Genomic DNA, 23,055 nt, shown 5'->3' with positions numbered 1-23,055 from the left:
TCTTCATCTTCTGCTTCGCTCCCACAACACGTGGGCTGATTTATCCGGCGTGGGCTGCAATAAAAATAAAGGGAAGCAACAGACAGAGAGAAATAGAGAGAGAAATATATAGGAAGAGGAAGCAAGAGATACAGAGAGAGAAAGAAAGAAGAAAAAAGGAAGTTGAGGGGAACGTGATGTGAAATCACGTAACACTACTCACGGGACGTGCTCCCGCCAAAATCAGGTAACACAAGTCCCGTTACATGTTCCCTCCAAAATCACGTAACGCTAGTCACGTGACACATTCTTGCCAGAGCCAAGACGTAACGCTATTCGCGTGACATGCTCCCACCAGAAAAATAGCGTAACACTATTCACGTGTCATTTCCCTGCCAAATTCAAGCAACACTAGTAACTTAACGCAAAACCACGTACCATTAGTCGCGTGACATGCTCCCGCCATAAGCACGTAACATTAGTATCGGGACGTAAAATCACGTAACACTAGTCACGTGACATGTTCCCGTCAAAATCACGTAACAGTTGTCACGTGCCATGTTTTCATCAAAATCACGTAACACTAGTCACGCGACATGTTCCCGCCAAAATCCTGCAGGACTAGTCACGTGACATGTTCCTCCAGAAAAGTCACGCAACACTAGTCACGTGACATGTTCCCGCCGAACCCACGACATGAGTTTGGCGGGAACATGTCACGGAACTAATGTGCCGGGGCAGGAACACGGGCTTGGAAGGGCAGCTTCTTCCTCGGGAGTCCGAACAATAGCTCCGCTGTTGTTTCCAGCCTTGCACCGCTAGTGTGAGCTGCCCCATTTTTTAGTTATTCAGTAATAACGCTAAACGTTGCACAATCGTAATTTTTGCACCACTGCATTCACCACTGCAGAAAGGCCGTGACGTCGACGGGCGAATATCACAAAATTGGCAAAGTACGTCAACTGAGACACATGACAGCAGGAAGCACAATTCATTCACGCGTACCTGGGAAATGAAAGAAGCTGTGCCTCTGGCATTCGCGATGCTGATGGCGTCCAAAGTAACCTAACTGCACAGACACATTCGCATACAGAAAGCCACCAGCCAAGCGACGTCGCCAGACAGCAGAAGACCGCAAGCTGGCAAACTGATTTACTGACAAACCATTCGAGTTCACATAACTTTAGGGAAGGCCTGTGGCTGCGGCATTTACCATCCAATGTGTCCAGCTGCTACGTCAATTACTTCAGCACGTACAAAGATTTGTGGATGGTCTTCAACGATAATATTTGAAATGGGGGAGGTGACACCAGGCCTTCAATGACAGTAAATAATGCTGATGCCATGCGTCTGGTCTTCATTCCTGTGCTTTCCCGCGTTGTCAGATCAATCACCGACTCGCTTTATCATTACTTGGCGACAACGTGGGTACATCCGCATCAATAGCTGCAATGCTCGCCCAGTACGAATGCACACTGTGCAAATTTCACTTGAAAGAACAAAGCGGAAACTATTTCTATGAAGCCATGTTTAACTTTCGTGTTATGACGGATGCCTAAGAAAGAAGGGATCAGCCGTTTGTTTTTGTTTATCCGCGGGTCCGAATAGACATTTGTCTATTCATACCAGCGTTTCCTATAAAAACCTGCACATTGCTGCACAATGGGAGAGCCAGTAGGCGTTCGTACACTTGTTCCGGTACTGTAAAGCAGATTTTTTCTCGGAAAACGGTGCCCTCATTCTCCTGCATGCTGATCACTACCTCCAAAATTGTATACACTCGTGCTTGAGAAGCCCTTCTAGAAATATGCAAACAATATAGGGAATCCACAACGCCTGCAATGCCCTCGAGCGCTGTGGGTACTGTGATAAATTTGAAATGTAAATGTTTACCGTAATACCGTCTAATGCAGGAGTGTGCTTAACTGGGCTGGTTGGTACATGATTACGGCGAGAGCAAACAGCGCTAAACACGGGACGGAGAAGAAGAACGACAGACACAAGCGCTGAACTAACCACTGGTTTATTGCTTGGATATGCAATATATACGGAAGCACTGCGCAGGAACACAGTAACTGCGCAATGCTGAAAGAGGGGTGCGAAGTCATCATATTAGAACCGTCGGCAAAACAGGCTGTTAAGTTTTGGACAAATAATTAAGTTCACACTTATGCAGATAAATGGAAGGAACGCTGACGCACGCATTTCCGTGTGCATGGATATGGTGCGCTTCACTAATCTCCCGTGTTCTTTGTTGACTGTACCCTTCCAAAACGGTGCACCTCTCAAGACGTGGCTGACAGCCACACGCTTTGCAGTGTTGGGCTAAATGACTGGGCACTGAACCGCTAAGCGAGTATGCATGCTCTCGTAACCGGTCATTTAAACATCGGCCGGTTTGGCCGATGTAGCAACTTCCGCACGTAAATGGAATACTGTATACTACAGCCTTCCTACATTCGACAAAGTGCTTTCTGTGCTTCTTCTCACACATATCTTTCTTGCCGCCTTTGTTCACTTTTCGGCACAGTGCTGCAAGTTTGTTTTTTGCACTAAATACAACTCGTACACCAATCTTGCCAGCAACCTTTTTCAGTCTGTGCGATACCTCGTGAACATAGGGTATAACCGCCGTACCTGCACGAGGCCTTTGATCCTCTTTGTCGCGTGCTGCCTCTCCCCTTGTCAAGCTCACCAAAAGCCTCTCAGCAACAGACACCAGCAGCGCCTGAGGATAACCAGCATCGCTGAGACGTTGCACTTGGTGCTCGAAGCTAGCCGCCACCTGGTGGTGGCACGAACGAGTCAGAGACGCCTTTAGGCAGGAGACGGCAATACCCCTCTTAACAAGTTTCGAGTGCGCTGACATGAAGGGTAGGATTGCTTTCTTCGAGCGGGGTGTATATTGCCAACACACATGGTCAGTGTTAAACGACAGCTCAAGGTCTAAAAATCTTATCTTTTTGTCGGAGGGGTGCTCAACCGTCAGAATTAGTGGCTTCATTTCACTCTGAAATATGTCGAAAATATCCTGTGTTGACGACCCACTTGTGTGAAGCACAAGGAAGTCGTCCACGAACCGGAAAACCTTGGTCACACTGGTCAGCGCGAGGTGGGCCATGAGGCTTCTGTCAAATCGTGCTAGCAAGAGGTTGCTAAGGACGGGGGCAATAATAGAACCGATGCACACGCCATCCCGCTGAATGAAAATGGAGTCATTAAAGCTGATGAAGGTCGAATGAAGGTAAAAGCTAAGTAGTTCAAGGAACTTGTCGACATGGATTCCACAGACATTTTGAAATCTTGTGTTCCCATACATATCCATACATTCACTAACTTCATTACAGACAAGGTTATGGGGCAAGGAATAAAACAAGTCTTTCACGTCAACCGAGAATCCATCTACTTCCTTCGGGCACTCAGTCTGAAGGTATTCAGACACACTGTTCGGGCTGGCAATGACACACGGATCATCTTTGGGGAGGGCATCTAGGGATGACTGCAGGTGACCGTGATCTAGGGATTTCGCGCTGACCAGTGTGACCAAGGTTTTCCGGTTCGTGGACGACTTCCTTGTGCTTCACACAAGTGGGTCGTCAACACAGGATATTTTCGACATATTTCAGAGTGAAATGAAGCCACTAATTCTGACGGTTGAGCACCCCTCCGACAAAAAGATAAGATTTTTAGACCTTGAGCTGTCGTTTAACACTGACCATGTGTGTTGGCAATATACACCCCGCTCGAAGAAAGCAATCCTACCCTTCATGTCAGCGCACTCGACACTTGTTAAGAGGGGTATTGCCGTCTCCTGCCTAAAGGCGTCTCTGACTCGTTCGTGCCACCACCAGGTGGCGGCTAGCTTCGAGCACCAAGTGCAACGTCTCAGCGATGCTGGTTATCCTCAGGCGCTGCTGGTGTCTGTTGCTTAAAGCCCCTTGATCTAGGAAAGTAACGACACTCTCCTCCGCGCGCGCGTTTCCTCCTCGATTCTCCTCGCCCGCCGCCGGCGCGCTCTGCGCACGACACCATTTTTCGCCGGCGCTACCCGCGGGCGCGCCGTAGAAATCAATGGAGGCGCGTGATGTCGGGCCGCATTCGCGCCCCGGTGCTGTAGAAAACTTTGAAGAATGGTGATAACATGATCGAGAACACTGAAATGAACGTTTATTAAAATATTAGTTTCTTTCGAAAGCCGTGTAAATGGGGCATGCTAATTTAAAAGGAGCTTTATGCAGCGTTTCATGATGCAGACGTTTTTTCTGCCACATGATAACATGCTTTACATTTACATCTGATATAGTTTAGCTTGCGTCATGTACGCCTGTGTCTGGATTTTTTGTCTCTTTCCTGCGCGCGCATGTGCAACTCAGGTACTTACAGCGTCGCATCTTGAAATGACTTCGTGGATAATACCTTGTCCATCCATGTGTTATCCGACGTGAAAGTAGACTTGCGCGGTTGTCTCAAAACTGAACAAGACGCTTTCGCAGTGTCAGTACGATCAAGCGGCACCAACAGCAACTCATCTACCGCAATAACAGAAGCGCCGGAGAAAGATTTTTCAGAATAGTATTTTGGCGTTCGTGTCAAAGAAACTACCACTCGGTTTACCGTTGAGAGGAGACATTCCGTACGAATGTCAAAACACATCGATGCGATGACTTTGGCTCGTGTTACATGAACAGAAAGAAACTCTCCAAAAAAAACGCAGAAGGGTGATTTTAAAGCATTTGCTATCAGAGCGAGAATTCTCGGCCTCTGCCTCGAAGCCGATAACGACAGCAAACGAGCGCAATCAGTAGAACAACCCCTGCACGTCGTCTCCGCGAGAAAACCAAATTATAATCGTCTCCCAGTTATGCGTGCGTGGAATCGAAATTCAAAAGCAAACTGACGAACTGAAAAGAAAAAGTATTGTTAGCTAGCTGGCGCTGCTCATCTACAACACCGTGGGAGTGCATTCTTTCATTTCAATCGTTCACTCATTCTTTCATTCATTTCATTCTTTCAGGGCCTGCATTCGTTGCATTTTGTAGGCCGAAGGGCATATCAAAGTAAGCTGGAAGAATAACGCCTTTACAAGCCGCTGTTCCAATTTTCAGTAAAACAGACAACTTATCCTGCAAGAATGTTACAGCGCGGAAAAAGAAACGAACGGGCGAGTAGAGGCCACACGGATAAGCGCTGAATTGTACCTGAGGTTTATTTGGAAAAGCACGCATATTAGTAGTCACAATTGTAAATCTGAGCAAGGAAAATAGGAAAGCACAAACACGGCACGAAAAAAAAAACTGATTACTAAAGTGAGTCGTCATGTAGACGACAATGCCGTAAGCAATAGCGGTGTCACAGGGGCCCTTTTGATCGCGATCAGGGCCGTTCCAGATCAGGTGTTGCTACGCTGTCACTTATAATTGCGATCCGGCCCGATCGGGATCAAGATCATTGCGATCTGTTTATCGATATCTGGCTCCCTGATTGCGATTTGACTGACGTTTGCGCCAAACTCGATCCGGATTAGTTTGGACCGAATAGCAGCGATGATTGTTGATCGCGATAAAGAAATGCGATCCGGACTGATTCTGATCGCGATCAAAACTAGCCGTGTGACACCGGTATAAGAGATAATCTAGCTTTTCGTTAGTGAAGGAAGAAATGTTAATGCAGGCGTGACCAAGACGAGCCGTTTCGGTCGCGGCCTGCTAGATGACGGCTTACTTTCGCTATCAGAATGTTATGTTTTTTTTTTCTGTGTTGTGCTTGTGTGTTTCTTTTGTTATTGCGACTGATCGCATTTGTGTTACGATTTTTATGTGTGAATCCCCCCCCCCCCCCCCAAAAAAAACCCTAATTTGGGAACCAGCGCCAGTAAGTGTCATCTCTATTCGTCCATTCGTTTGTTTTTTACACCAAACATTCACAATAAACGGAATCTAAAAATCACGACTAGCGTGATCGAGAAGTTGTATCATCGCGCGTAATTCGCAGCGGAAAGCAGATCCTATAGTTGTGCACTTTAGACTGAATAAGAGTTGCCGACGTGCGAGGTGATGGACTCTCAGCTGAATATTCAGCATATTGAGGACAACCCCATTTTTAAGCAACGTGCAAATAGCCTAGGAAAAAAAAGACGTCGATGAGCAGGCCGGAACGATATTTACAATGTAGCATTCGGCGATGCTTTGATACGAGCAATAAGACAGGCGCCCTACCTCTCAAAGAACGCTGTTCTTTGTCGGAACAAAGTTTCTTTGGCCGATGTTTTGCAGCCACTGCTTCTTGCGCAAGCCATCACGCTGACCTCGGGGAATCGTAAAATGTGGATAACCGTTTGCACTCTCATTGTGGCAGTTATAGGCGCAACAGCGCGGCATAGCGCCCACACAAAGCACAGAAAACAAAGCGCGTGCAACGTTGGCTACGCGGAGCCCCGGCGTAAAATGGCGGGAGCGAAAAAGAAAAATATTAGCAAAACGCAAAACCCACGCGTCTCCAAGGCCAACGGCGAAGGAGACCAATCGTCGGCGCGGAAAAGCGGCGGAGAACGGGAGGACGCGAAAGGGGCGAGGAGGGAGAGAGGAGGACGCGCGCGCGGCGGCGGGTACAATGGATGGCGGTACTTTCCCAAGATCAAGGGGCTTTACTGTTGCTGAGAGGCTTTTGGTGAGCTTGACAAGGGGAGAGGCAGCACGCGACAAAGAGGATCAAAGGCCTCGTGCAGGTACGGCGGTTATACCCTATGTTCACGGGGTATCGCACAGACTGAAAAAGGTTGCTGGCAAGATTGGTGTACGAGTTGTATTTAGTGCAAAAAACAAACTTGCAGCGCTGTGCCGAAAAGTGAACAAAGGCGGCAAGAAAGATATGTGTGAGAAGAAGCACAGAAAGCACTTTGTCGAATGTAGGAAGGCTGTAGTATACAGTATTCCATTTACGTGCGGAAGTTGCTACATCGGCCAAACCGGCCGATGTTTAAATGACCGGTTACGAGAGCATGCATACTCGCTTAGCGGTTCAGTGCCCAGTCATTTAGCCCAACACTGCAAAGCGTGTGGCTGTCAGCCACGTCTTGAGAGGTGCACCGTTTTGGAAGGGTACAGTCAACAAAGAACACGGGAGATTAGTGAAGCGCACCATATCCATGCACACGGAAATGCGTGCGTCAGCGTTCCTTCCATTTATCTGCATAAGTGTGAACTTAATTATTTGTCCAAAACTTAACAGCCTGTTTTGCCGACGGTTCTAATATGATGACTTCGCACCCCTCTTTGCGCATTGCGCAGTTACTGTGTTCCTGCGCAGTGCTTCCGTATATATTGCATATCCAAGCAATAAACCAGTGGTTAGTTCAGCGCTTGTGTCTGTCGTTCTTCTTCTCCGTCCCGTGTTTAGCGCTGTTTTCTCTCGCCGTCTAATGCACTTACGTGGTTGAAACTAGTCGTCTCCATTTGCATTTACCGCATGCACACTTTTATAAAGCTTTGTCACCTTCGGTTCAACAAAAGAGTTGTACGCGTTTTGAGGCATCACTTTCAGTGAAAACATATGAAGGAGGCACGTATCAGTGTCCTGAAAATCCCATTTTTAAAGGGCTCTTCAGCATAGCAGAATTAGTGTTTGCTTTAAGAGAAGGTTTTTAGGATCAGGAGAATGCTCTCTAGTTCAACTGCTGTCATAGCAATGCTGCTAAATGGTACGTCGCTCCAAAAGGCGTTGTACAATTGATTGCATTACATTTCTCTCTGTCTTTTACATCAAGTCACACTGCAGAATTCTGTTCTATTTTATTCAGTTGTGTTGATTGTACAATATTGTACCACATGGTGATGGCACGTGCAATACTGACATTTTCTATTCGTTATAGTTACTTAACCAAAGTCTTTTCGTGGTCAAATACTGGCTGCAGGTGTTCATTCGCGGTTAAATAACTTACTTCACTAGTACCTACTTGAATTCACTTTGCTGATCTTAAATTTTCGCTTTCTTTATTTCTTTTCGAACAGAACACGCACAATCGTAGCCGCTCTGGTGGTGATGTCCATCGCATGTAGCTCCTTCACTGCGTGGCAGATGACTGGTAGTAGGTACTCACCGGTAATCGTTCACCTGGCAGAGACATTAGAGTGAGTATACATTTATTCCTGGCTCGATAACGTGGTGCAGCAAGTGTCCAGAAACAGTGGCGTAGCAAATATGCAGTCACCTCACAAATACGTGGGAATTCTACGCTAGGGATAGACACAGACTTTCGCTTTGAGAGAGACAGTGTGTGTTTAAGGGTGGGGGTGAATATTAAGCCAGCCCCCCTCTTTACGCTTTTTTATCGCAGACTTTTTTGTATGCCTACGGACATTAGGTGTCGAGAGAAAACGTTTCAGACGTACTGTTCTCCACGGCTTAAACATTCATATAGTAATTAAATGTGTACATTATAATGACCAATATCTCATTTGAAATGCTGAGAACATAAGACACCTTGGAGCGAAGTTCGTCGGCAGCAGCTCGGCTTCGTGATGCCTTCCCACAGCGGCTTTAAGTATTTACGGAATCAAATTTCTGACCCACACTAGCATCACTAATAAAGAGGGTGTCATTTCATCACCATCAGACCCATAGATACACGCACAAACTCGCACGATGCTATGCGAGCCCGGTGGTGCTTACATCACGTGCAATTGTCGAGTGCACCTATGTGACCTTTCTTAGAGTTCTAAAGTACAAAGCGCTAATTCGGTACGGGACATAAAAGAACACACAACACAAGACAAGTGCTGTGTGTGCTATCCTTTGTCCTGTACCGAATTTGCACTCCGCAGTTTAGCATTATGAACCAGCTAGCCCAGCAACAAATACGCTTAAGATACATTTCTTGTAGTTGACCAAAGGGCTCGAGTTTATTGTTTTTTCATAATACAGTACGCACTTTTAAACAATATGCAAATTCTAATAATAACGCTTTTCTCAATTACGATTCCCGCAAAGATCTTACTGGATGACGCCATACTGTGCTGAATGCTGATATGGCCTACCGTCAATTCATGCCGTCAGAAATTTCACTCTGCAGTATATCCAAAAGAACGGCAGGAAGTGGAAGATGGAAGCTTGCGCTGAAAAAATCCGTAAACAGGGGGTGGGTGCTCGAGCCGACGTTTCGACAAGTAGACTTGTCTTCTTCAAGGCTGGAACTTATCGAAACGTCGGCTTGAGCACCCACCCCCTGTTTACGGATTTTTTCACTCTGCAATATAGGAACACGTTTTGGAGGTATTCAAGGTCTCATGACTTATTTGTGAACTTATTCGCAGAGACTACATCAAGATGTTGACCAACGTGTACATGCTTCCTACATACCACGCCGCCAGCTATTTCGGGGGTTGCATTACGTTCTACGCCGTTGAAAAGTTCAAGAACGAAAAAATTTCGAAGGTAACTACACACGTTTTGGCAATCGCTGTTAGGAAAAGTGACCACAAAAGACACACAGGCAAATGAAAGAGCGGTACCGACAACTGTTCATTTAATAAGACGAACTATATGGATCAGACACACGTGTGCACCTAACCACTACCAAAAAACTGATAATAACACAGAGCAATCTTTAGCAAATGTGCGATACAAATGCTGAGATAACCAGCTGATACACAACAGAGGCACCGAGCAGGGGGCAGTGGCATAGCCAGGTTTTTTTTTCGGGGGGGGGGGTTGAGGTGGTTGAACCTCCCCAACTCCCCTCAGGCTATGCCAATGGCACCGAGCACGTGCTGATCACGTGGAAAGAAATAGAAGTTCTTTCTGAGTAACAGCGACTGATGGCGAACAAACGCAATTTGGCATGCTTGAAGCTTGGCATGGCCACTGCGCCTACAATCTAGCTTTCCAGCTGAGCATTTTTCCTAGCGATAATGTCAGTCTCAAATAACTTAGAAAAGCAGCCCCTGCAGGTACGGAAGCACGTCCCTCCTGCAGCCCTCAGAGAACGCGCATGCTCACGCAAGCGAATGTTAATGCACCTACCGGTTTTACCGGTTTGTCTAATATAATATCTGCCGAAGCTAAGTGTAAGCATTTACAAGACACGGATCGTACAAGACGCATACAAAGTTGCATGCTTCATTTCACATGAGGCCGATGCTGTGGCTCCATTTGCCACCATTCTGTGCGACTTGGGATGTTTACAAGGCGCCGAAAAGACATCATGAATGAAGCAGGTACCTGCGCGAACAAACACCCAGGAGAGAAACGACACACTTACACTCGAGCACTTGTGTTGTTTCTCTCGTGGGTGTCTATTCCCCCTTGTACTTCTTTGCTCCATGATGAACCAACTCGCCCAACCCCATGTTTACGAGACATTTTTTAGCAGCGAAGCTGTTTAAGCAAGCCGTAATGTGTACGAACCTATCTCGAAAAATAAACGGCTACGTGCCACAGAAATTGGGTAAATCCCACTACTCACCACTGGTCCACTACAAAGGAAGAAGGCAACAGTTAGCCCAACACTAGGGAATGGGAAAGGCGACGGATGCTATGAGAAGACCCCGACGCGATGGAAGGCCTGCGCCAACGAATACGTGCCCGTGGATCTATGAGAGATGCGAACGCTTGGTTTCAGCGCGAGTTTCTGTCTCTGGAGTTTGGACACCTGTGTCGTGTCTGTGACCGTGTGTGGTTCAACTAGAACATCTCTGCGTTGAGAATCAACGTAGAAACAACCTAGCATCACCTAGCTAAAGATTAGCAGCGACCTAGCAGCAACCTAGAAACAACCCTCATCATCTAGCTGAGGACTAGGAACAACCTAGAAGCAATCATATTAGTCTTCAGAATCGTCGAGTTTCGATGTTTCAAGGCTTGCGCGGCTTTGTGCTCAGTGCACGCTTCGCCAATTTTTTTATGATAATGGGAAGCCTTACGTATGTAAGAAAGCCACTTAAAGCTTCTTCAGGGAGACTGTTCATTAGAAACTAAGTCATTCTTTGTCATTTTTTCGAAGCCTTACAAGCAGTAACTCGGCAGCTGAAAACCAGAGGGAGCTCGTGAAACCCGCCTTTTCTAGACGCTCCACTTAAAATTGAAAATTGGAAAGCTGCTTGTGGCGAAATGATTTTAAAAGCGCTGATCTGAAATGTGACGACGCTGAACCTCGTTTTAATAGCTTTGAATGGAATGAATCGAAAGGCAGGAACGCCTTTTTTAGACCTGGGCTCGAACACTCAGCAGGCATGGTTAGCGAAAGATAAAATAACTTTATATAAAAGAATTGAACTGACCATTATTCAGAAGCTCGTAAGTGAATTTCAGCTGGTTTGAGCATTTGGAGACATCTGACAAAATCTCAAGAGCCACTTCTGCAAGGTACCGTCGGGTGAAGGTTTTAGTATGATTAAAAAATTAGCTACGTATCTAAACATTTTCAATATTAAAAAAAGTGAGTCAGCTTAAGCTTCGGCGCGCGGTCAAACGCGGCAAGAAAAATTTCGTAAAGCACTGGTACGACACTGGACCCAATAGGTATATGCCTTTCTTTTGACCATGCAAATTACCATCAGATGGCACAATTGTCGAATTGAAGTAGAATCTGAGCAGCTTTAAAATTTCATGAGAAGACACATCGCAAGAGTTCTGGAAACCAACGGCACCTGCAATGTCAGTGCAATCCTTAAAAGCCCTTAAAGTCTATTGTGTGACACCAATAAACGCTTTGATCGTTCTTCCACACCAATGGCGTAAGCACTGTTGTCACCTGGAACGACTAGCTTTTAGCTCTTCAACAAAACGTCGGAGCCGCTAAATTTATAAGAATCAACTGGCATCAGTGTCCTCAGATATGTCTGTAGAGACTTGCTCACATGTTCCTGACATGCTCCTTTTTCTATTACAATAGCCCGGTGTGAACAAGGCTGCTAACGGATCTTAGCAGTGAAAAAAGATGCAAAGCGTATTTCACTTGCTGCTCGACACCTGTTTTGCCAGTGTGCCCAGGTTAGATTCTTTCAGCAGAGGAATGGGCCTGCTTTTGACCTTGGAAGGAACCTGCGTTGAATGACTGACGTTCTTACTTAATGCAGCCTTTGATTTTTCTGCGAACAAAGTCTAGCAGGGAGCGTAAAGCAGACCTTATTACCGGCGAGGACAAGAGCAAGGTCATTCTTTCGGAAATTCTGGTGAACACGTGTGTCTGATCTATTTAAGCTCGGCGTTGTGCTCAGTAAATGAACAATTATGAGTACCGCCGCGTATTGTCTCTTTTTTTGAGCTGTGATTTTTGCGGTCACTTTTCCTAGTCATGAATCACCAACTGGCCTACACCCACACTCTTCAAAATTGCAATCAATAACTGAGGAAGTGTTGATTATTAGGAGATAGAAGTATATGACAACTCAGCACCGTTATCTCTCTGAGGTATATTCGGGTGGTCTTTTCAGTTCACGCTGGCAGTGCTATGAAGGTACTGAAGAAACAGTTTGAAAAGCTGCAGTAAAAAATACCTGCGCATGGAAACGGTAATCTTGACCTTTCATCACATGTTGAGCCCTTATTATGCTATCAGTAACACGCCCAGCAAAGGCAGCAACGCTGCTCCAAACTTTATGTTCTGGGTAGCCATCCCTAGTTACTTGAAAGAATTATTCGACCATGGCCTCTCAACGCTCTAACAGGCTTTTGTTTCAATAGTATACACGGTATTTCAGGGATTGAAGTGGTCTCGAGGCTACTCAAGGATAGCAAGCAAGCACACACGGTTGATATTTATCTCTCATTACAAAAATTAGTTTTTAGATTTAATGCGCTCATGAACCACCTTTCGGGCTCGGTGAGAAAGCACATCCCGAGGAAAGCAGACACTGCTATGAACAGCTCAGCCAGGTCTGGCAGTCGTGCGCGGCAAGGAGAGTTTAGAAGCGGAGCGCGAAATTGCCATTTTCTCAGGTGCCCTTTTTTCGTAAAGAGGCCCGCGCTCACTCTTTTCGGAGCTGCCGGCGCGTGCTGTTTGAGGTCGAACAGTCGAACAGAAACGTGCTATTCACCAATAGCAGACATAACTCACGAGCGGCGTTTGGATGATATGCGCTTCCTGTCACAGGATGCCGCTATGTACATACCTGCGCCACGTGCCTTAGTAACCCCACTCGAGCACAGTAATCACAACGGTAGAGGGCGATCGCGTTTCATCGCGCGCGCTCGAGGTTATGACGCGTACTCACGTGACTTCTTTCCCTCGTGATATCCCTCCCAGTGTAGCTTCCAGCGCGTTTGTCGGGACGATAGAAGAAAGAAACATCGCGAGAACCACAGCTTTAACATCGCGTTTGAAGAGAAGTTCAAAGGAACTAGAATCCAATATCGCATGAATTATGATGAAGGAAAGAAGGTGACTTTTTTAAGGGCTCGTTTTTGTCTGTTCGATACAATATTAACGAAAACTAACAGGCAATACTTTCTTTGGCATTATTGTCTGTTAGTTTTCATTAATATTACGAATTATGATGATAGCACTAGAGGCACAACAGCAGTAAAACAAATACAGCTGTTTCTAACACTTCATTAATTTCGCATAATGACCGTGCACTCGCATGTACTCGACATTGCATATGTATAGGTGTATGTGACAAATCGAGTATGTGCGCCCCGCCACGGTTATGGCGCTCGGCTGCTGACCCGAAGCTCGCGCGATCGAATCCCGGCCGCGGCGGCTGCATTTTTGATGGAGGCAAAAATGTTTGAGGCCCGTGTGCTTAGATTTAGATGCACGTTAAAGAACCCAAGGCGGTCGAAGTTTCCGGAGCCCTCCACTACGGCGTCCCTCATAATCATATCGTGGTTTTGGGACGTTAGACCCCAGATATAATTATTATTAAATCGAGTATGTGCAACTGTCTTCGTGTTCTATTTTGGTTTAGGAGGTACCGTATAGGAGTAGGGCTTCTATTCGATCAAATCGGCGAGCAGGTGGCATGTATAAATGCACAAACTTAAAGTATTGTGTTGTCCCGGTATTAGTCTCTCGTCACTGTGACTCGCAAAGTTAGTACGGACGCTTGTTGAAGCGATATTTTTCTAGAATCCAAAACACTAATGCTTCGTGGCCGGCCCCATAATTCTGTTTCAGGTCGGCCGGGATAACGCAACCATTCTATTACAAAGACATTCGTATTCAAGCTTCGTCAGTTGTAGAATCGGTGTTCGGTCCATGTGAACGACGAGTGGTGATTGGTGAGGGATTACAAAGAAAACATAAAAGTGAAATAAACCTTTAACGTTAGCTGTACCGGTCCTTCATGCATGACGTATAACTGTAGGCGCGTCGTCACTCCACAACACTCCACTTCACTACCTCTGCTCTTATGCGCGCTTACACACACACACACACACACACACACACACACACACACACCACACACACACACACACACACACACACACACACACACACACACACACACACACACACACACACACACCACACACACACCACACACACACACACACACACACACACACACACACACACACACACACACACACACACACACACACCACACACACACACCACACACACAACACACACACACACACACACACACACACACACACACACACACACACACACACACACACACACACACACACCACACACACACACACACACACACACACACACACACACACACACACACACACACACACACACACACACACACACACACACACACACACACACACACACACACACACACACACACACACTAAAAGAATGCTGCTTGGGCACTACGAGAATACGGCCACTGAGGCTATCAAAGTTCAGGTGCAGAACTTGTGCGCATGCTTTAGCTGAACTGCTACAGCCGTAGCTATATTTCCCACTTTTACATCACAGAGAAAATTATTCACTTAGTGGATCTTTCGAGACATACTTCCCTGCCATAGTGTTGACATAAACTACAATCCCCCTGTGCACGAACTAACTGAACCGGCTTATTAGATTATGAGACGAGGGAGTTTCAGTAATGGACCCAATATGAAACTAAACGTCAAACTATTAGCTTAAATCACTACATAACCGTCAAGGACGGCACCCTGTTCCCGTAGCACCCAACGAAACCAACAGACAGTGAAGCCAAGGAAAGTGTAGTTTGTAGTGTTTGGCTGTAATTTGGTAATTATGGTGAAGAAATCAAAGTGGACAAAAAGACAACTTGCTCCAGTTAAGAACCGAACATACACCCTTACGATGACAATAACTTCTTTTTCATATTTTAATGACATTTTCGTACACTTGAATTTCTTTATATTCCTATTGGAATTATTAAATGTAAAGACTACGAAATATGCCCCTATACTTTCCATGGTCTGTTGGTATCATTAGGTTGCACATAGACCACTCCTGCGATAGCCCTTCAAGGCCGCAGTACGTTGGAATAAACAAAAGATGAAAAATTCGGAAGATCTCACGTACCGTGGGAATTGATGTGATGCGAAGCATGCGCAGGAAGGTAGCTGTCTCGCAATTTTTCACATTGTGCGAAACGTTGCGGAATGACGCTAGACAAGTGTGCGAATGGTATACGCACACATATTTTGAAGAGTCGAACATGGGTTATATTACCAGTTGTTTACAGCTGCTTAACGATGCCAACAGCAACATAGGTGTTACCAACGCCAAATGCAGTAAGCTGATATGTAGTGCTTATATTCTACAATACTGGATAGCGCGAATTTGAATAGAGCAATGAAGGTACACAGATGCACAGGACAGGCGCTATTCGCAACTAAGCTTTATTCAGAAAAGTTTCCCTAGATATTGCTGCGGACAGCCATCAAAAGACGATTAGGCTGAAGACGACGACGACCATTTGGAGACTGTTGTGTGCCGCTGCCTTGCCTGAGCACTCTCCTGTAAATACACTTGTTTGCAGCCTCTAGTCTTCGTCTCTTCACGTAACATTTTGGTGGACGTGCTGGGTACCTCCCTTCGTCACGAAGCTTCGCAGTGGACGCCACCTTGAGCCTTCGAACATGGCTCTGGAAAATGCGCCGACCACTCCGGCTTCAACACCTGCCGCCAACGCGACGTACATCAACGTCACCGCTCCTCGTGACCCTGGTGTTTTCTCTGGCGCTAATGGGCAAGACGTCGACAAGTGGCTCAGCCTTTACGAACGCGTCAGCACAGGTAACCGGTGGGACCCTACTCTCATGCTTGCCAATGTGCTATTCTACCTCGACGGCACCCCGCGAGTGTGGTATGAGACGCATGATATTGAGCTGACAAGTTGGGATCTATTCAAGGAGAAGATACGAGAGTTGTTCGGCAACCCTGACGGTCACCAGCTCGCTGCGAAGAAGGCGTTGTCGACACGCGCGCAGACGTCAACAGAGCCGTACGTCATGTACATCCAAGACGTCTTGGCTCTCTGCCGTGCAGTGGACTCGCACATGACGGAACAGCACAAGGTTGCTCACATTCTCAAGGGTATCGCTGATGATGCGTTCAACCTGCTCGTCTTCAATAACGTGTGCACTGTTGATGCGGTCATCAAAGAATGCCGGCGCCTGGAACTCGCTAAAAGCAAGCGCATTCTTCCGCAGTTTGCTCGCTTACCTAACACCGCGCCGACGTCGTCCAGTGCCGATGTTCCCCGTTCTACAAGCAACGAGGCCAACGTTACCCGAATTGTGCGACGAGAAATTGAAGCTGCTTATCCGGCTACGTGCGAGCCCAGCACCTGCTCTCCCCCTGCATTTCTGGTTTCGATGATTCAGGCAGTTGTCCGTCAGGAGATTGCAAGCATGGGACTCCACTCTGTCTGCTCGGTAAATCACGTGGACTCTCGGCCGTATCCTCCGACTGCACGCCCTTCACCGACCCAGTTCCAACCACGTTTCCGCAACGCTGAATGGCGCACTGCTGACGACAGGCCCATCTGTTTCATCTGCCACCGGATTGGACACATCTCTCGGCATTGTCGCAATCGCTGGAACTCTCCTGCACAGCACACGTACACTGGCTACAACCGCGCCTATGGCTCTCACCGTCCCTCTACAGCACGTACAGATCACGCTGCAACTGAATCTATTGCTCCTAGCCGCCCGTACTCACGCTCACCTTCGCCCCTACGCCGGCAGTCCCGCTCACCCCAGCCCCGTCGCTCCGATTCGCCAAGCTTCAACGCACGCTCTCAACAGGAAAACTAGATAATGCAGCGCCCGGAGGTGCCGCTGCATTGCTCCCTACGCTGCCAAATCCTCTACTGACCCTTTTGACCAATATGAACCTCACTGAAGTACACATCGACGGTGTTGCTGTTCGTGCTCTAATCGACACGGGAGCCCATTTATCTACTCTTCGAACTCGCCTGAAGAAAGTTCTAACCCCAGCCGTGAAGCCAGTTGTTCGTGTCGCCGACGGCGGAACAGCTTGTGCAATTGGCATGTGTACAGCTCGAGTCGACATCGCCGATCGCTCTACCATCGTTGTTTTTACCGTACTCGACCACTGCCCCCACGACGTCATTCTAGGCTTGGACTTCCTTTCTGCTCATTCGGCGCTCATCGACTGCTCTACCGGTACTCTCCGCCTTGACCTTCCTCTTCCAGATCACCCTGCGCCGCCTCCCATTCGCCTAACCGCCGCAGACTTCGTTCGCTTACCACCTACAGCTCTAACCTACGTTGACTTGGTACCATCCTCACCAGTGCCCGACGGGGAGTACATTGCGACTCCTGTCAAGGATGTTCTTCTCTACCAGGGTATTACAGTGCCTCGTTCTGTATTATCTATTACATCCAATCGCACATGTTTGCCAGTGGTCAACTTTGGCTTGACAATGCAAGTGCTGCCACAAGGGATATCCTTGGCACATATCAGCGCCTTCGACGATCCCTCGATAGCATCAGTTACGTTGGAGGATGGTACTACCGAGCACACCGACCACTCGCAGTCCGCCGCATCTGTTCTCGACGACCTGAAGAGAATGATTGCGCCAGATCTACCCCCAAAGAATGCTGACGACCTCTACCGGGTTCTCTTTTCGTACCGCGATATTTTTGATCTTCACGACCGTCCTTTGGCACAAACTACGACCGTGAAACATCGCATAAATACTGGCGATGCCGCTCCTGTTCATAGGCGTCCGTATCGAGTGTCACACGCAGAGCGTCAAGTGATTCAAGCAGAAGTCAAGAAGATGCTCACAAAGAACATCATCGAGCCATCATGCAGCCCATGGGCGTCACCCGTTGTCTTAGTGAAAAAGAAAGACGGCTCGTGGCGATTCTGCGTGGACTACCGGCATCTCAACAAAGTAACAAAAAAGGACGTTTACCCCTTACCTCGTATTGACGACGCCCTTGACTACCTACATGGTGCTCGCTACTTTTCGTCTATTGACCTACGCTCTGGCTATTGGCAGATCGCTGTGGGTGATATGGACCGCGAGAAAACAGCTTTTATCACACCTGATGGTCTTTATCAATTCAAGGTGATGCCATTCGGACTATGTAACGCACCGGCGACATTTGAACGCATGATGGACTCCCTCCTTCAAGGATTCAAGTGGTCCACATGTCTATGCTACTTGGACGACGTTATAGTGTTCTCCCCCACTTTCGCGAGTCATCTAGAACGCCTATCTGCAATCCTGCAAGTTTTTCGCCGAGCCGGTTTGCAACTTAACGCATCGAAGTGCACCTTTGGTCGTCGCCAGATTACAGTGCTTGGCCACCTCGTTGATGCCAATGGAGTAAAGCCGGACCCTGCCAAAATCCGCGCTGTTACGAATTTCCCGATTCCTAAGTGTGTAAAAGATGTACGCAGCTTCATTGGTTTATGCTCGTACTTCCGCCGCTTTGTGAAAAATTTCGCGGACATAGCACGACCACTTACTGACCTTCTGAAAAAAGAGGTGCCATTTATATGGGGCGACGCCGAAGCTTCCGCGTTCGCTCATTTGATCCGGCTGCTTACAACGCCGCCAATTCTGGCCCACCTTGATCCTTCTGCGCCGACTGAAGTTCGTACCGACGCCAGTGGGCACGGCATAGGCGCAGTACTAGCACAACGACAGCACAGTACTGATCGCGTCATCGCCTACGCCAGCAGGCTCCTCACAACTTCGGAGCACAACTACTCTATCACGGAGCGTGAGTGTCTGGCCCTCGTTTGGGCGGTTGCGAAATTCCGCCCATACTTATACGGCCGACCCTTTTCAGTCGTAACGGACCACCACGCGCTCTGCTGGTTGTCCTCACTGAAGGACCCTACCGGACGACTTGGTCGCTGGGCTTTACGCCTTCAAGAATATTCTTATACGGTCATCTACAAGTCTGGTCGCTTGCACATGGACGCCGATTGCTTGTCCCGTTATCCGGTAGACGAGGCAGAAGACACCGCCCACGACGCACCCAATGGCATCTTTTCTCTGTCTCCTTTCGAGAACATCGCAGACGAGCAGCAACGCGACCTTTCGCTGCGAGAACTCATCCACCGTCTGCAGACATCGCCCAATGACGCTTCAGTGCGGCACTTCGTCCTCCAGGATGGTGTCCTATACCGTCGTAACTTCCATCCAAACGGGCCGGAACTTCTTCTAGTCATACCGAGACAATTACGCCGAACTGTTCTTTTTGAACTTCATGACGCTCCAACTGCAGGACACCTAGGTGTATCGCGCACGTACGACCGCATCCGCCGTCGCTTCTATTGGCCCGGTCTCCTCCGTTCTGTTCGACGCTACGTTTCTGCCTGTGATTCCTGTCAACGTCGCAAAACGCCCCAGATGCTCCCTGCTGGTCATCTCCAACCAATCGACATTCTCGTAGAGCCGTTCTTCCGTGTTGGACTTGATCTTCTCGGCCCCTTTCCTACGTCATCCACCGGGAACAAATGGGTAGCCGTCGCGACTGATTACGCTACCCGATATGCCATAACACGGGCTCTCCCCACCAGCTGCGCCACCGACGTCGCGGACTTTCTGTTACATGACATCATCTTGCTCCATGGTGCTCCACGACAGCTACTCACTGACCGTGGCCGTAACTTTCTCTCTAAAGTTATCGCCGAAATTCTGCGTTCCTCCGCCACTCGGCACAAATTGACCACCTCATACCATCCGCAAACGAACGGTCTCACGGAGCGGTTCAACAGAACCCTCACGGATATGCTGTCGATGTACGTGTCGAATAACCACCATGACTGGGACATTGCTCTCCCTTACGTCACGTTCGCATACAATTCTTCTCGACACGCCACTGCCGGATTTTCGCCTTTTTTTCTACTGTACGGTCGTGAACCCACCCTGCCACTTGATACTGCTCTTCCTTCGGCTGCCACCCCAACTACCGAGTACGCACGTGATGCCATAGCACTTGCCGATCATGCGCGCCAACTTGCCCGTACTCGGCTGACTGCCTCGCAAGACACACAGCGCCATTTCTACGATGCCCGCCACCGCGACGCACAGTTCTCGCCTGGCGCGCTCGTGCTGCTCTGGTCGCCTTCCCGTCATGTGGGACTTTCGGAGAAGCTCCTGTCTAGATACACAGGGCCCTACCGCGTCATCCGCCAAGTAACACCCGTAACCTACGAGATTACTCTGGTCAATCCTCCTTCACCCTCTGCCGCGGTGTCAAGTGACATCGTGCACGTCAGTCGACTCAAGGCCTACTCCAGTGTATCTGACCCTTAACTTTAAAAGCTCCGGGACGGCGCTTTTACCGCCGGGGGTCATGCTGCGGACAGCCATCAAAAGACGATTAGGCTGAAGACGACGACGACTATTTGGAGACTGTTGTGTGCCGCTGCCTTGCCTGAGCACTCTCCTGTAAATACACTTGTTTGCAGCCTCTAGACTTCGTCTCTTCACGTAACAATATATACACAGCCGATTGGCACGAGCAGGCACACTGCATGCACGTTACAGTCAAAGTTGCAGTTGTTACAGTTGCGTTACAGTTGTTAAGCTTATACTTGTCCGTTATGACGGAGAACGCACGCACGTTTCAAGAAACCGTGTGCATGTGTGGAAGGGGTTCTTGGCAGTTCTTGAATAAGGTCATCATTACGGTGATCAGGGAGCACCAGCAGCTGGACAGGACTTGCTATCGGATCCGTTCGTGATCGCGGCTGCGAACGGTCTCAGTGTAGTGAAATGCGAGGTATAGTAGAGCTCGTGGAAACCGCGGATGGCTCTTGCGAAGAAATGATCTATGATGCCTCCTGTCCTGGACGTGGCACCGAGGTCTTGTGATGCCCTGTCTACATCCAAACCGTCTTTCATGCCGTCTAAGAACCAGGCGTTGTTGGGTTTGATATATCAATGCTGAAGTCACCGGTAATCATGAGGGACCTGGTCCTCTCGGCAGAGTTATTGTAGGAAGCATTGGCCCCGGTTTTTGCGTAATCCACGGGGTCGACGTTGCGGACCACGTGCACGAGTGGATGGTAGCCTAGCGTCTTCCAGGGGTGCTCTGTCTTCAGTTCCCTACCTTTCCTTGCGTCCGCCGCTGTGGTGTAGTGGTTACTGTGCTCGGCTGCTGACCAGAAGGTCGCGGGTTCGATCCCGGCCGCGGCGGTCGCAGTTTGATGGAGGCGAAATGCTAGAAGCCCGTGTACTGTGCAATGTCAGTGCACGTTAAAAAAAGATCAGATGGTCAAAATTTCCGGAACCGTCCACTACGGCGTCTCTCATAATCATATCGTGGTTTTGGGACGTAGAACCCCAGCAATTACTATTATTATCACTTTCCTTCCGTGTCAATGTCTCTGTTCGCGGTTACTGCGTTGATTGAGACTACGTTATCACCTGTGGCACATACCCGCATAACATGAACTCTGGTATGCGGGTATGTGCCACACGTGACTGAGGGAAAGGGTTTCATGACGTGCGCGACAGGTATTTTGCGTTATTCATGTCATGACCAGTGAATCGTGTTCGTCATACACTCTTCCAATGCTCTGAAAATATTGGTATATTACAACCTATGAAGACGACCACGAGAGCACCCAGACGTAGGCGGCTAGATACATAGACAGACAGACAGATACGTAGACAGAAACGCCCAAAGTGCCAGAGGTTCGCTAAAAAATGCTTTGCATTTATTAACAACTAAAATGAGTCATTCATCAATGGCCCCTCCTTTGTTAATCTGTGCCCGTATGCAGTGGCGCAGCCATGGGGTGGCACACCGGGCACGCCCCCCCCCCCGCCCGAAACAAATTTCTACGCCATTACCCGTAGATGGTGCTACATGCATACCCGGTCGATAGGTCGGTCCCAATAGCGGGCGGTAGCGAAGGAAAGGCTTACGCATTCGAGAACATATTGTTCTTTATGTGTAATAGGTAGGCTCATAATGCCAACCGACATATTCAAATGCCGTAGACCTACGCAGGGCGTCCAGGTGATGCTGTGGGCCGTGGTCATCGTCTTCAGCGCGACCTGCGTGCTTTATCGTTTCGAGTGGTCACGCGGCACGAAACACAGTGAGCTGGCAAAGGTGTCGCTGGCCTTCTGGGATCGTATACTCTGGACGTTAGTCCTGGCGGTGTTCACCTTCATCCTCGTCTCAGGAAGAGGAGGTGAGTCGCACTTGCCTTCTTTAAGCTACGTACGAGGCACGAGCGTAAGTAAGGAAAAAGAAGTCACATGGTCCCCTATGCATTCGTATAAGACGACTCGAAGGCGACGTCTTTATTCTTCTTATTTACTTGTTACTTTTTCTCTCAGTCAATTCTATTTCTCTGCTCAACCCCTCACATGGTTTTGCAGTGACTTCGGGATCGGCCCACCTTTGACCAAAGCGACGATGCAATGTGATGACGTCGCGATGCGACGTCACGTTAAGTGACAACATAGTCACGCGATGTTGGCGTCATAGGGTGAGACCATGTCATCATGACGACTTCTTGACGGTCACTTTACGCATTTGATGGGGCATCTGAGGCTTTCGCCTTAAAAACAGCAGGGAATCGAGCACTTAAACGAGAGGTATTAAAAATAGTACACCTAAACGCCATTCCGGCGCTTATTCCGTTCAGTGCTGCAACGCATTCTGACTGAGGCTTTTGGTTTT

At 48.2% G+C, this 23,055-nt stretch overlaps 1 protein-coding gene across 1 annotated transcript in view; it reads left to right on the top strand.

Moving 5' to 3' along the window:
- Window positions 1-23,055, top strand: part of LOC119393755 (regulator of hypoxia-inducible factor 1-like) — a 66,509-nt gene that overhangs the window by 22,399 nt on the left and 21,055 nt on the right. Inside the window, exons 10-12 of the mRNA XM_037660927.2 lie at window positions 7,986-8,105; window positions 9,288-9,408; window positions 22,375-22,561. Of these exons, the coding sequence (XP_037516855.2) occupies window positions 7,986-8,105; window positions 9,288-9,408; window positions 22,375-22,561 (428 nt within the window). The remainder of the gene's footprint in view (window positions 1-7,985; window positions 8,106-9,287; window positions 9,409-22,374; window positions 22,562-23,055) is intronic.

The sequence above is a fragment of the Rhipicephalus sanguineus genome, chromosome 1, assembly GCF_013339695.2.
Source record: "Rhipicephalus sanguineus isolate Rsan-2018 chromosome 1, BIME_Rsan_1.4, whole genome shotgun sequence".
NCBI classification, from domain to species: domain Eukaryota; kingdom Metazoa; phylum Arthropoda; class Arachnida; order Ixodida; family Ixodidae; genus Rhipicephalus; species Rhipicephalus sanguineus.
The sequence above is the reverse complement of the archived record's forward strand: the minus strand, read 5'-3'. Positions and strand labels throughout refer to the sequence as shown.